At 39.7% G+C, this 13777-nt stretch overlaps 1 protein-coding gene across 2 annotated transcripts in view; it reads right to left on the bottom strand.

The window, feature by feature from the left end:
• The window catches only part of SLC38A11 (solute carrier family 38 member 11), a 28646-nt gene extending 19720 nt beyond the window's left edge, over positions 1–8926 (bottom strand). For both annotated transcript variants that reach the window (XM_048310013.1, XM_048310014.1), the window contains exons 1-7: positions 8894–8926; positions 6398–6515; positions 5888–5962; positions 5166–5300; positions 3562–3627; positions 1862–1965; positions 1620–1699 (exon numbers count right to left, since the gene is read on the bottom strand). In XM_048310013.1, coding sequence (XP_048165970.1) covers positions 1620–1699; positions 1862–1965; positions 3562–3627; positions 5166–5300; positions 5888–5962; positions 6398–6515; positions 8894–8923 — 608 coding nt within the window. In that variant the 5' untranslated portion in view covers positions 8924–8926. The remainder of the gene's footprint in view (positions 1–1619; positions 1700–1861; positions 1966–3561; positions 3628–5165; positions 5301–5887; positions 5963–6397; positions 6516–8893) is intronic.
• Positions 8927–13777: the final 4851 nt, after the last annotated feature.

The following is a 13777-nucleotide window of genomic DNA, read 5'->3' as shown; positions in this document are numbered from 1 at the left end:
CAAGGACCGTGCTTTCATAATGATGATTTTAAAAAATCTCTTTGGGAACTCCAACTTCTATTTGTATTTTAGTAAGGATTCACAATAAACGTGTTAATTCACTTGTTTCACTTGTAATATGATGACACCCATATTAAAATATAACAGTTTTCTTTATTTTCATTGCAAAAAAAAATAGTCATACCATTATACAACTAACAAAATTCTAGAAGATAATTTCAACAATTAAAGTATATGTCTATAACTGTAAAATAAAAATAGCAAAGGTAGTAAAAATAGACATTAACAGAATGTTGGTGAGGAAAAAAAAGTTTTACCAACTGTTTATCAACTTGCTAGATGCATTTTTTAAAACAAGAAGTGTAAAGGCAGAAATGGAAGTTTCTAAAGAATTAAGAAGTAAAACTTCAAGAATCACTCAAAACCCAACCACATGTATTGTAAGAAAAAATAAAACCATGCATTCCGTATTTTTCAGTGCATCACAACTGTGGAGAAGAAATGTTACCATAGTAACAAGGTTATCAGTAACTATTATGTATAGCTTCTTCCTTTTTTAACAGGCCATTTTGATATTAACCTTTTAAATACCCCTTTAACACACCGTGTGAAAAACATGCTGCTTCAGAAATGGTGGGGAGGAAAGGTCCACACTCTGAGAGAGGGATTTAGTGGATGATAGACAACATCATCTGGTACAACTTAAGAAACTGCTATTCTAGGCATCTTCCTACCATTAAACCTGAATACCCTGCAACTAACCCATGTATCACAGCAGTAATACAAATGAACAATTATGCCTAACACTGATGAAACAATCCTGGTGGAAAAATATACTCAGGGAAACATAAGAAGTACCATATAAATCTGTTCCAATAAATAAAAAAGCACATTCGGATATATTTATTTTATTAATATATCTACACATATAAAAAGACAGCCCTTCTAGGCCATTAAGGAAAAATAATAGGTTTATAACACTTTCTTGCAATATAATCATAAAAATATTGTCACAACACATACTTACATGTACTAAATTGTCTAGAACATGCCAGTGTCCAATGTTAAATACCACTTGCAGAGTATGAGTGCTGCAAGAGTTTTTCATGCTTATGTGGTTGTTTTCTCAAATAACAGAATAAAGGTTTTATTATTGTGTTATTTTTAAGAAATTCTCAGTATTTGTATTATATTTTTATTATGAAATTATTATATTTATCTTATCAGGAAAAGAAATACTCCTAAGATACTAGCTATTTGAAGATTGTAAATACAGGCCATCTGACAATAATGGACAAAAAAAAAAAAAAATCTCAAATGACAATCTCCCATGCCAATTCAGGACTCACCTGCTGTTAGTCATATCACCCATAATTTCCCATTTATCTCTAGGGGCTTTGTGACTTTTTCTAAATTTGCTTATACCCAATAGAAGAAAAAATAAAACAGGACGAAGTATATTTAGCTGTTCATTTTGTATTACTGTTGATAGAGATTTTTCAGTTATCTGTCTGTCCCAAAGCAGGCACATTCCACAACTATGCAGACAGATGAAATAGTGCAATAACAGATTATATATGATCAAAAATTCACTTTGTGGCAAGTGTAAGAATACTCACACTTGTGGACTGAAGGTTACTGTTCTCACCATCACAATAATCAGGATGACAATGGTTAGAATCAAAGAAAGAAGAGATATCTGTAAAGTTAAAAACATGATTTCAGTCAGTAAGCTGCTGAAAGGTTGTCCTTTTAGCAGCATAATGCATTTGGTAATTATTTATGTGAAGTTATGACTGCCACTTATTTTCTAATGGCATACAGAACAATAAACCAAAAATGAATTGCTGTTATGATTTACCTTTCCCAATTTTGCTATGTCTCGATATAAAGATATAGGTAAGGTAAAGATGATGGTGGTAAGAAGAATTATGAAGTGACGGTCGGTAAGCACGTCCAGCCCAACTAAAGCAAAAAAGAAAATAATTTATTTCTTTAAGAGACTAACTTGAGGAAAAGATTAGCTACATTTGAAAGGTTAGAAGTACCAAACTGTTGGTGATAAAGATTTTATTCCCTTTACTCAGGCTAAGTAACACTGAAAACTAGGCATTAACTAACACTGAGAAAGCCATGCACAGCATGGGCATAAACACAAGAATTCTGCAAATTCAAACCAAATGTGTAACATATGAAATATATGAAACCAAAACTGCAAAGTCTGGATTCCTACATATAAATTGGTATTAATGTCTTCCATCATGTCTGGGTCAATGCTGGGAGACTGCAAATAAAAATTTCTACTACTTCTTTCTGCCATTTAGTCTTGAGAATTTCTTGACACTCTGGGTTGACATCAATTACTGTGCTGTGTAGGACAGCATTGTTCTCTAAGAAATGGCCTAAAATAAGTTAATTTCGAGGTTTCTTTTGAGCACCTCCTTTCTTGCCATCAGCCAGCTTCCACTCGCAAAGTAGATTACCATGTGAAGGCAACAATAATGTTAGACTATTCCATGCAATCAGTGGGATTCGTTTGTGTAACTGGTGGGTTTGTTCAAGCCAACAACAACTTAAAATAAAACATCTCTTGAGTTTCAGTCAGGCTACCATAAATCATTGGCTTGAATGAATACTTGATGAGTAATTATGGCTGGAAAGTGACTGGCAATTGACACGGAAAAAAATCTGTGTTCTGTTCCCTCCTTTCTTTGGGAGATTATAATGCTTTCCGACCTCTTTCCAGGCAGTATTCTACTGGACAGGTAAGAAGAGTTGCTATGCTGGGGATTCCCCCTATTACAGAAGTCACGTCATAAAAAAACTATTAGATATTCACTGTCACTATCAATTTGATCAGGTATACACAGAAAAAAAAGAGTGTGACAATTAAAACTACATCCACACCTTTCAGGGTTCACATGCTGAAAATTACAGTTCTCCTGTGGAAATGAAACAGTTCATACAAATATGCATTTCCACTTCATTACAGAACATATTCTCTCTCAGTTTAATTTCCCAGTGAAGAATGTTTTAACTTAGCTGGTTTTGTGCTAAAGTAGATACCAAACACGTATGCAAATTGCTCCACTGATGCTGCTGTGAAAACTTAGAGCACAGGAAGGGAAACAAGGGCATGAGTTAAAAAGCATTACATTCATTATATTATTTGCAACTCATCCAGAATTATTCACTAGATGAAGTACAGTTTCACTATTTAAATTATTATTATTATGGGAAATATCTAAAAACATTACAAAACCCAATCTTGTAAATACACAGCTGTGGAAGACTCACTTCGATTTGCTGAGTATTTCACAGAAGCATGTAGTCTGTTCACTGACACTGAGTCCACTGATAGCCAAGGACTAGGATTCATAGTTTTTATTTGGGAAAGGCTTATTGAAAAAAAAACAAACTCAATAAACCCCACTCATAGATATATGCTTCAAGTTTCTAAGAGTAATTTAGAAGCAAAGTTACAGGCAATTCCAAAATATTTATGCTACATTTCTATCCAATACATAATCCCCCATTCTGAATTTTTTAAATGCATCTTACCTCCAGGAATTCGCTGAAAAACTTTAGTTAAAGTGTCTCCTGTTATTATGTTGTAACTGATCATGGCTTAAAGAAAATAATTTTTTTGTTAGTACAAGTCATATCCAAAATATTTGATTTTTTTTTTTTTTAAACAGGTACAACCTAAGCAATAATGCAGCCTGATAAGCAAGGCCATTGTGCTGAGTGGCCATATGAACTCACTTCAGAAGATAAAGAAGGCTTTCTGAAAAGGTTTGTTTCAAATCGCAATTCTTTGTCAGTTTATTTTCAAATGCTTGTTTCTATTTAGTAAAGCTCCTGTGTTAGTCTAACAATCAGTCCTGCAATTAAATGCAAAGGACTTTCTAACTCATGCAAAAAGCTAGCAAAATCTTTAAACCAGAAGAAAGCAGGAGAAAATAGATTAGGATATCAGATATGGACTTCGATTCCTCCCTTTCATTAATAAGTGCTGTGGTCTTAACATTCATTTCATTCTTATTTAATGCTACACTAAAAGTGTGTAAATTTGTACACGTGTATGCATACACATAAAATATATTTATACACTCTTGCTATCTTTGACATTTAGACAGCTTACATTTAGGTATTGACCTTAACTAACACATAAATATTCAGTGTTGTGAAACTGTAAGTCATTAACGCTACTTATATAAATTAATTCAAACACATACAAGAGCATAACCATAGTTCTATGGTAAGAATTGTGACCTTCACAATTCTTTTTTGTATTTTCTATGGAGTAGTTGATTTACAAAGGAGTATAATTATATGTGTAACATTGTTGCCTGCAGTAACTTGATGCCCTTAAAAATCGCAGCTACCTGTAGCCAGACCCAAAATAGGAATTTTGATTTGTGACTCTGATCACCAAGTCCAGACTCTTGATATCTGAAGTCACCACCTCTTGCAGCCCCATGTGTGAAAATATCAAGATTATTTAAGATTTGATTTAATTTCGTTGCTACAGCAGGGGACAGATTCTGAATATAACTTTATTTCAAACTTCTGGTCTAATAAAGTCCTGTCCAGATTACACCTGTTTGTTCTTTTACTATTTCTTCTTCAAAGGGGTCTTGACTGCCCAATTTCTTAGTAGCTCGTTGGGTATGAGGCTGAACTAATGCTTTTGAAAAGCAATGACAGCGCATAATATTTAAGCAAGATCTAAACAGTGTCTTCCCTGATTACAATAATAGTGCACCTCTGAAAAAATACTAATTCAGTATACTCCTAAATTCGTGTCTTCCTTTTCTTTCAGACACATCAACTTCGTGCTCTACTACTCATTCTAGAACAGAATATCCTTTGATATTTTTTCTAGCTACTTTTGTCATTAAACTTTGTATGTGCTATCATGGATTTCTCTGCTATTACATTTCAGTTCATTTCTATTATTCTGATCCTCCAATTCATTGAACTACTCCTCAGTCATTCTTCAGAACCCACAATGTAAATTTAAATATTTTTTTAAATAACAAAGAAGCATTTACAGTACATTCTTTATATACTTCTTAATATTTAACCAGTGAAACAATGAAGTAATGTGAAAAAGTTTGTTACCTATAAAATGGAAACATTTATATTTTATATGATCTTACCAATAAATGGATATAAAAACTGGAGAGTTGAAAGGATTAGATAACCCACAAGACCATAAGTTTTTTTGACCAGCTCTTGATAGCTTTTGGTACTGGACAGATTTCCTCCTTTGATCAGTAATATAATGGAATAATCTGTTAAAATATAAAATTACTGTTAAAGACAATATAAACCAACTTGTGGTTGATTACTTTTCACCTTTTCACTACTCAAAAAAAAAATGTCTGTAAGAAAAGCAGTGGCACTAGGACGAGCAGGGATGAGAAATCTCACTAAGTCTTTCAACCCACCAAACCCAGGAGCTATAGGCTCATCTTGGAAGAAAAATAATCAAAATCATAGTACAATCAAAGGTTTTCTTTCTGCAGTATATTTTTTAGAAGTCATATACAACCCACTCAAGATTCGGTCTCCTAATTAGGATAAAAACAGTGAACTCAAACAGGTGATTATGAGGGCACAAATAAGAAATTCTTGCAAATGTTACCTCCACTAGGAAACTAAGGCTTTATAAAAATAAATGCAGTCAAAAAGCAGCTTCATATGTTGTAGTGTAATTCTCTACTTTTACTAATCGGCTCAAGGGATTAGTGAGGTAAGGAAAAGATTAGTCATTTTTATTGTCATAAATATACTTGTTTAAGGTATCATTAAGCTCAGGATCAGCTAAAATGTTGCAGGACTAATTTTATCTTTACAACAGGAACTGCTTTAAGAGTACCTGTGATATAGGCAACCACAAACAAAAGCAGTACTCCTAGAGGAAAACCAGCTTCCTTCATCGAATATGGCAATCCTGCAAAGCAGAAAAGGAGAGATTCTAGAAGATTCTTTCCAAATATTTATTTATGAGAATCAAAATAAAGAAAAATTCAGATTTAAAAAAAAAATCTAGTAATGCTAGTAATCTCCCAAATTGGACCAGCATGCTTAAAAAGATAACCTCAAAAAGATAATTTTCACTGGACAAAGTGCTGCTGCTTAACTATGAAATTCAGTCAGCACCTGACCAACCTCTCTGATCATTATGGCCAAGAGACACTGGGGTATTTATCACTGAGGTGTGGTCTCAACTGACACCTCTGCATTTTCGCACAGTAAGCAAATAAATACAGAAAAAATCTTTAAAAACAGCACCCGAAAGTGAGGAGTCAGTGTTATTCTCCAAGCTGGATAGTCACACGTGAATAAACAAGGCTGAATACAGAATAGTGAAGAAAAGTAGACTTACCTATAATGCCTGATCCTATGATTGAATTAATAATGTTAAATCCAGCTGATGCCAGATCACTGTTTCCTCCTTTATTCCTGGGCTTACTAAGGAGGGCTATTTGGTCATCTGCTTCTACCTATTTCATGAAGACAAGAAAAATATTATACATGAGAAAAATAGGTGAGAACAAGGATTTTGCACAGTCTATTAAAGATTTTTTTAAAAAATGTCATTAACTCAGATTTGTAGAGGTATTTTGATAAATAAATCCCATTTTTTAGTGAGAAATCAAAGGGGTATTAAGCATCTAATTCCTGTATAAATCTGACTCATAATCTTCCATAATTCTCGGAAAAATAATAAGTGGAAGGAAAAAATGTATATAAACTCAGAGGTAGGGTGCTAGACAAAGACATTCTTAGTCACATTTCAAAGCTAGAAATGTGATTAAAGTATTTTTGAAAATATTTTGGCTAGTACAATTGGTCAGTAAAAATAGTTCCTGAATCAGGGAAATGAAATTAATTTCAAGACTTACTAGTGAAGCATGTCAACATCTTAACATCTAATCCAACATCTTAACTTTAATCCAAGTTCTTATCCAGTATTTTAAATATTTCTGTACCATTCAATGGTTTAGTTAATTATGAATAGTTAATGACGCTGTAAGATCAGCTAGTCCCAGAAAGTTTCTGAGGGAAAGAACCAAAGTTCTAAGTACAATATGTAGCCAGTAGCTTCAAAAATTAAAGTTTTTATCTTCATAAAAGAATTTTTAATAAACATGCAGTAACCCTCTCCTTAGACCACCACTGTGCTGTCAGAGAACATTTTAGAATTATTCATGAGAAAGACCGTATTTTAACTGAAGTTGTGAAATTCAAAAGAGGAACATCCATTTAATGAAGAAAATGCCTGCCTGTGTTCTGTGTACTAAATATGAAGGTAAAACCACTATTAATGGATGCAGAAGCCTATTTAACATACATAACAGGTAGTACAAACTCAGATGCTTGTCACTAATATTCCTGGGGAAAAAAAGAATTACTGAAAAATCTAAGTCATCTGTAGATAGATGCATCAACTGACTAGCATAAGATTGCCTGCCTCTAGTAGGGCTACATATTTAAGTGGAAACTTTAATCCTTAAGCAGCACTAACATAGGAAGGGTAATACTGCCTCAGATCAAAGGCCAGTATAGCATGGTATCCCATTTCAGAGTGATGACCATGGAAGGTGCCTAGGGAACAGGCATAGGAATTGAGGCATTGGAAGAATATAGGAGATAGCTAGTTAGCAAATAACTTTCCTGTCCCATCTTCCCTCAGTTTGCGTATTTTGGACTTCCCAAACTGGTTGTTTTCTTGGTGCATCACACTTAATGGACTGCTTCTTGATTTTTCCCTTTTTTGAAACCAAGCATAAGTTTTAGCGTCTACAATATCGTGTAGAATGCCATGTTTTAATTACGCATCATAGGAAGAGACACGTATTTTAATTTGTTGCTAATCTACCATTCAGTATTTTCACTTGGTGTCCCCACGTCATCACAGACAAACTAATCACTGTTTTCTATCTTCCTCATATCACACAGTTTCGTAAGTAACATTCTCCCTCAGTTGTTTCTTATCTAGATTTTTGCTACTTTTTTATGTCACAACTGATTTCAGCAGCAGGAGCATCACTATCATTCTCTAACGAAATTTTAATGCTCTCTGGTAACAGCACAGTACAGGTGAAATTGCACTGAATAGAACAGTTCGATTTCCTCTCTTCAGCTGTGACAAGAAATGAACACAATGTGCATTGCTAAGCCCTGGTCCCTTTCCCCCGTTGGAAGGGGCACATTTAAATGGGCAAAAAGAAAGGGCAGCAAAAAGTTGTGACACAGGTCACACAGGCTCCTCTGTGAAGAGCAGCGCTCCCGAGGGTGCCCCTGGCCCGCAGACAGGGAGGGATGGCAGCCGGAAGCCCGACCAGCGACCTGTGCAACGCAGGAGGCTGCGGGAGAGGTGAACGGGAAGCGTCTGCCTCTCTCAAGGTCCTCCCTGGGACCCCCTGCGAGCCACGGGACAGCCAAAGCCACCCGCTACGGCAGCGACAGCAGCGGGCACAGCAGGAGATGATGGGGCACGGCTGGAGACGGGGCGCTCACGCTCCGCTCCTCACGCGACACCGAATTTCAGCCGTGCCGAGCAGACGCCCTGCCCCTGCCTCGCAAGGGTGCGGCCCCCGAGACCGCATTTTCCCCCCTGCGTGGTGCCTATGACTCCTACGAATTCGGGGGCAACTCAACAGCGATCAAGAGCCCATCGCTGCCGCCCGCTCGACCGCGGAGCGGGCACGTTCCAGCGGCCGGTCGCCCTAAGCCGCCGCAACCGGCCGCGGTGCCGCTCACACCCATCCCCGCCCCACGGGCCGCGGAGCGCAGAGAAAAGTCCGACGGGTGCTGGCGGGCTCGCTGAGCCGCGCAGAGTCCCACGCCTCGCCCGTCCCCGCTGTCCGGCCGGTACCTGGCGAGCGGCGGCCGGCGGCGGCTCCATGGCCGGCGGGCCCGGGGCGGGCGCGCCGCGTCCCTCGCGGCGCCGCTGAGCTGGGGGGCGCCGGTGCCGCCCGGCCCGCGCGCCCGGCACAGGCTCCCCTCAGGCGGGCTCGGAGCGGTCCCGCGGCGCCTCCGCCGTGTGGGAAAGGCGGGTGCGCGCCTGGCTCGACCCGGCCCGACCCGACCCGCGGCTACAGGGACCCGTTGGACCGAGCTCAGGTCCAGGAGGAACGCGCAGGGCTCGACGGGCGGGCGGGCGCTGTGAGGTGGCGGGCCCTCCTCCGGGCGGCCCTTCACTGGAAGCATTCCAGAAAGTAAGCGCTTCTGCCTTGAGTTTGTGAGTTTTCGAGTTTACTCAATCCTTGTTTACCCGGAGGGCACCAGGAAAGCTTTCTCGGAGGGATGCGTAGCGAAAACCAGGTTTCGATGTCATAGCTGTGGTTGCTTTTTAATATCAGGTTTTTTGGCGAGGCCTCACTATTCTCCTCAGGGAGGGTAATTTAGTGTAAAGAGTGATAAATCAGATAAAGAACATACTGAGGTTCTAGTGAAGAGGCCAAACTAGTTAAAAGATGCAGAATAACTGCGCTGAAAGTTTAGTCTCTAGATACCTCCACTATCAAGCTGAGACCAAATGGCCTCCAGCAGAAAGATGCGTTGGAAACATGGAACAAGCCATGCAAAAACCCCATACATCTTAAACAAAAACCCACAGGAAGTAGCAGGCATTGATAAAAAATTGGAGGCAGTCATTAACTTCATGAAGTTTTGCCAGACATAAAATGTCGGGCCTACAAGAGTAAAAAAATCCACCTAACTTTGGGAACTAACTCCAGTTACTGGAGAGCATCATCAGAATGTGGACCCAAAATTTTCAACAAGATTAAATCATTATAGGGGAAAAATCCCTGAGAGATGACAACTAAATAGCAGAAGAAAATAGAGCATGCTAATTTCTGTTCTATAGTCTTAAGAACTCCTATATTTGATAATACTTTGCTAGGGTAAACTGTGGTGGTTAAAAGAGCACATGTGCTGTGCATCAGTAATTTTGTCCTTAAAGATCTATGATGCATATGATTTAATATGGAGAACAAAGTGCACATAAAGAGCATTTATGACATTTTTGTTCAATAGCTTAAGCACGTTAGTTTCAGCTCCTTCAAAAAAAATCTCTAATCATCTCCATGACAAGCTACAAGCTGACATGTATTCTTGTGTGACTAGTCAGATGACATGACTCAGCAAAGAAACTTTGAGAGGCCTAAGATGCAATTCCCATGATTTGTAGCAGTTATTTTCTTTCTTGGACTATACAAAGAATTTTGTGTAAAAACAGAGAATTAAGCTGTTTTAAAGCAGAGTGTGATAAAGCATATAGTAGGTTTTCAAGGTAGTCTTCTACCAGATTCTCTGTGTTTATTACTGTAGCAATTTCCTCGTGAAGCCTCTGTACCTAACACCCAAGTGCTCTACAATAGTGTCCTGAATAATGTGATTCTGTTTTAATTCTTGTTTGGAGCATACATTAGTTACCTTAGAAAATACTTTGTTTTGTGCAAATACTTTCTCATGTATAACCTTATAATTAATCAGATGCATCCTTCAGGCTTTTTTTGACAAATTAATTCAAGCTCCCACTATGCAGCTCTTAGTATGTGATGGGGCTGGTGCCTGAATGTGGCACCCACCTATTTAAGAGTCCTAGAATTTTACTTCAGTTGGTCACACTGAAATGATTCCAAGTAGTGTTTATAAACTTAATAGTTTTAATTCCGTATAGTAACAGTGAATTAGGGCAAAGAATAGGCACTTCCCAAAAGATTGGGCAGAGGTTCTTTTTCCTATGCTACGAGACTAGTTTTTGATTACTTGGATTGCTCTGTGCTTCCTGTTGTGCTTTGGAATGTGGTTATTGTATAGAAAGCTTAATACTGGTTTTATTCTTAGTAGTAAGACTAGCAGTACATTGTGAAAAAAATTACAGAGTGCACTGCAAGTCCATAACCCACTGTTTACATTATGTTCTTTGGGAGTTTGTTGTAGGACAGTTTGTACAATTGTTTACCCTTCTGGTTGCAGTGCAGGATCAAGCTCTGAAGGATGCCAACACAATTAAACCGCAGGAGTAGGACAATTATAAGAAAAAACACACCAGAAGGCACCTTCCAAAAAGATGGGCACAAAGGAAGTTGTGTCTAAAAAAAGGGAACAGAAAGAACCCTAAATTTCCATGAAATGTGGAAACATACCAAGGAGAACAAAAGGAGTTAGAGCAACAACCACCAAAAAGGAATCGTTATTAGTACCTTTAGTGTTTATGAGCAAAAATTCTGCAAGAGAATCCTGAGGATCCACAGAAATTTAAGGCTGGGTGGGAAGAGCAATCACAATAAAACCAGAACAGAGAAAGTAAAGAGTTGGGGTTTTTTTGTCTACTGGAGAGCATCTTGGGAAATTTTTCATGGCAAAACACTTTCTACAAGAAAGACCAGACAGAGAATATGCCTTAAATTTAATTATCAATAGAGTGACTGGAAAATATAAGTAGTAATGATTTGGGAAGATCAGATGTATTCATCTTGGAACCATAAATTAATTTGTGGCTGGGGAAGGAAGTGCTAAGGTTTTGCTTAATGTCAGTGGTACTAGTGGTATTGAAAAATGGCGCATGTGACATGACTATGGCTGCCTGAAAGAACTCCAAGAATGTTCCAGGAAACTATGGACAAACATGCCTGACATCTCCACTGGACAAGGTAGTACAAACTGTAATAAATATTAGGATGAGATGGTGTTGAACCATGTTGGCAGAGCTTCGTGGAGAAGTGTACACTGTTACAACTTTTGCTTTGCCAGTGTTACTGCTTGAGAACTAGATTTGTAAATGCCAATAAAACCACTGTCATCTTCCACAAGCCTTAAACATATTAAAGCAAACAAGGCATTAAAAAAAACCAAAGAAGAGTCAATACTATAAGCTCTTTGTGTACTCCAAGGATGTCTAGATCATCTGAAGCCACATAAGATAAAACATATAAGATTCGACACAAAGCAGGCCTAGAAAAAGAAGTCATGTGATGCAAATTGACAGATATAAAAAAGAGACTGCATTTCTTTTTATCACTAAGTGAAGGAATAAAACAGAAAAAAAAGAACCTTTTTTGTAAGGAATGATTGTTATGATCACATGACACTTTAATGTCAGATTCTTTAGTCCTTCCTAAAAAGGTCAGTAACCTTTTACTTTTTAATAGTGTCTTTGTCTTTGAGGTAAATATATTTTAAAAGGACTAATGTTTTCAACGGTGTTGGGGTCCCTCCCCTGCTGTGTAGCCCTGGCAGAGGGGCCCTGAGGGCACAGACACGGGGCTTCCCTGTCCCTGCTCAGCCTCGTTCCCATTGGTTGGTTTGTGTTCCCTGCGCGGGCAGAAGGACCCTTGGTCCCGTGACTGGGACAGTTCCTGGGCAGAGCTCCGGCCATGCGGCTGGAGAAATAAACATCTCTGAAACAGCTATCAAGAATCTGTCTGTCCATATATATTTCCTTTCCACGGGACTCCTGGTTTGATATATGCGTGTTGCAGGATCCCCACTGCAACATAATGGTGGAGAATTGTGAGCAGAACGATCCCCGATCCCTAAGCGACTGATTTGTGTGAGTAAACCCTGGAAACTTTGGATTCCTCTTCTTGGTTTTGCTTTGCTATTCCGTATCTAAACTATGGAGGAACGGTGGGAAGACTCTTGGCTCTCAGAGCCGCATATGGACATTTATCTTAAACTAAAAATGATTCTTGAACAACGATTTGTGAATTTTAGCTTGATTCAAGCTCAAAAAGAACTGAAACACTTCCTGGCATGGTTGTTTAAGAACTTTTTCTATGTTTCTTGGGATTTAATTCTTACCAAGGGCTTTTGGAAAACCGTTTGGACACAGTTAATATTGGAGTCAAAACATATGCCGATGGAAGAATATTTTCGTGAATATTATTTAGTTACCGAGACTGTTGAGCAATGTCAGCTGTGTCCTGGCGAAGGGAATCCTGGCGCAGGGACCGTGCGGCCCAGGCCACGTGCGCCGAGCGCTCTGCGAGCAGCAGCGAGGCAGTTCCCGCGCGCGGGCGGAGCCACGCGAGCCGCAGTGTCGGTGCCGGAGCGAGGCGCGGCGGGAGCGGCGGGACCCGGCGGTGCCCGCCCGGCCCCGCGCAGCGCGTGGTGGAGCGAGCCCCGGGAACGCCCGACCGAGAGGGGCGGCGCGCGGGCGGCGGCTGGAGGCGGTGGCGGTGGAATGGAGCCGCGCCCAGCCGAGACGCGCGCTGGAGCAGGGCGCGGGGGGGTCATCGCTCGGGGGCCCGGCCGAGACGTGGGTGCAGCGCCCGGCAGCGGCAGCGAAGCTGCGACCAGAGGAGGCGACGCACGGAGAACTGAGCGGCGTGGCCCGGCCCAGCCCGCGCAGCCCCGAACGCGACCCCGGGAAGAGCGCGCAGGCACCAGCAGCCCCGACAATTCCAACACGGGAGCGACCGAAAGAGAGAGCAAAGACGCAGCGAGACAGAAAACAGCAGCCACTCGGAAAAAGGAAAAGATCATAGTAGCTAAGACCTTAGGGATAGTAAAATGGTATAATGTTAAGCAAAACTATGGTTTTATAACAAGGTGTGACAACCAGCAAGACATATTCGTGCATAGAACTGCTATTAAAAAGAATAACCCTGAAAAATGCATCCCAAGCTTGGGAGATGGAGAGGTAGTGGAATTCAAAATTATACGAGGTAGAAAAGGGTTACAAGCATCGCAGGTCACTGGGCCTGATGGTGTTCCTGTAAAAGGCAGTATATATGCAAAAAATCGT

This window comes from Corvus hawaiiensis, chromosome 7 (genome assembly GCF_020740725.1).
Source record: "Corvus hawaiiensis isolate bCorHaw1 chromosome 7, bCorHaw1.pri.cur, whole genome shotgun sequence".
In the NCBI taxonomy this organism is placed as follows: Eukaryota; Metazoa; Chordata; class Aves; order Passeriformes; family Corvidae; genus Corvus; species Corvus hawaiiensis.
This window is presented reverse-complemented; position numbering and strand designations above follow the sequence as displayed.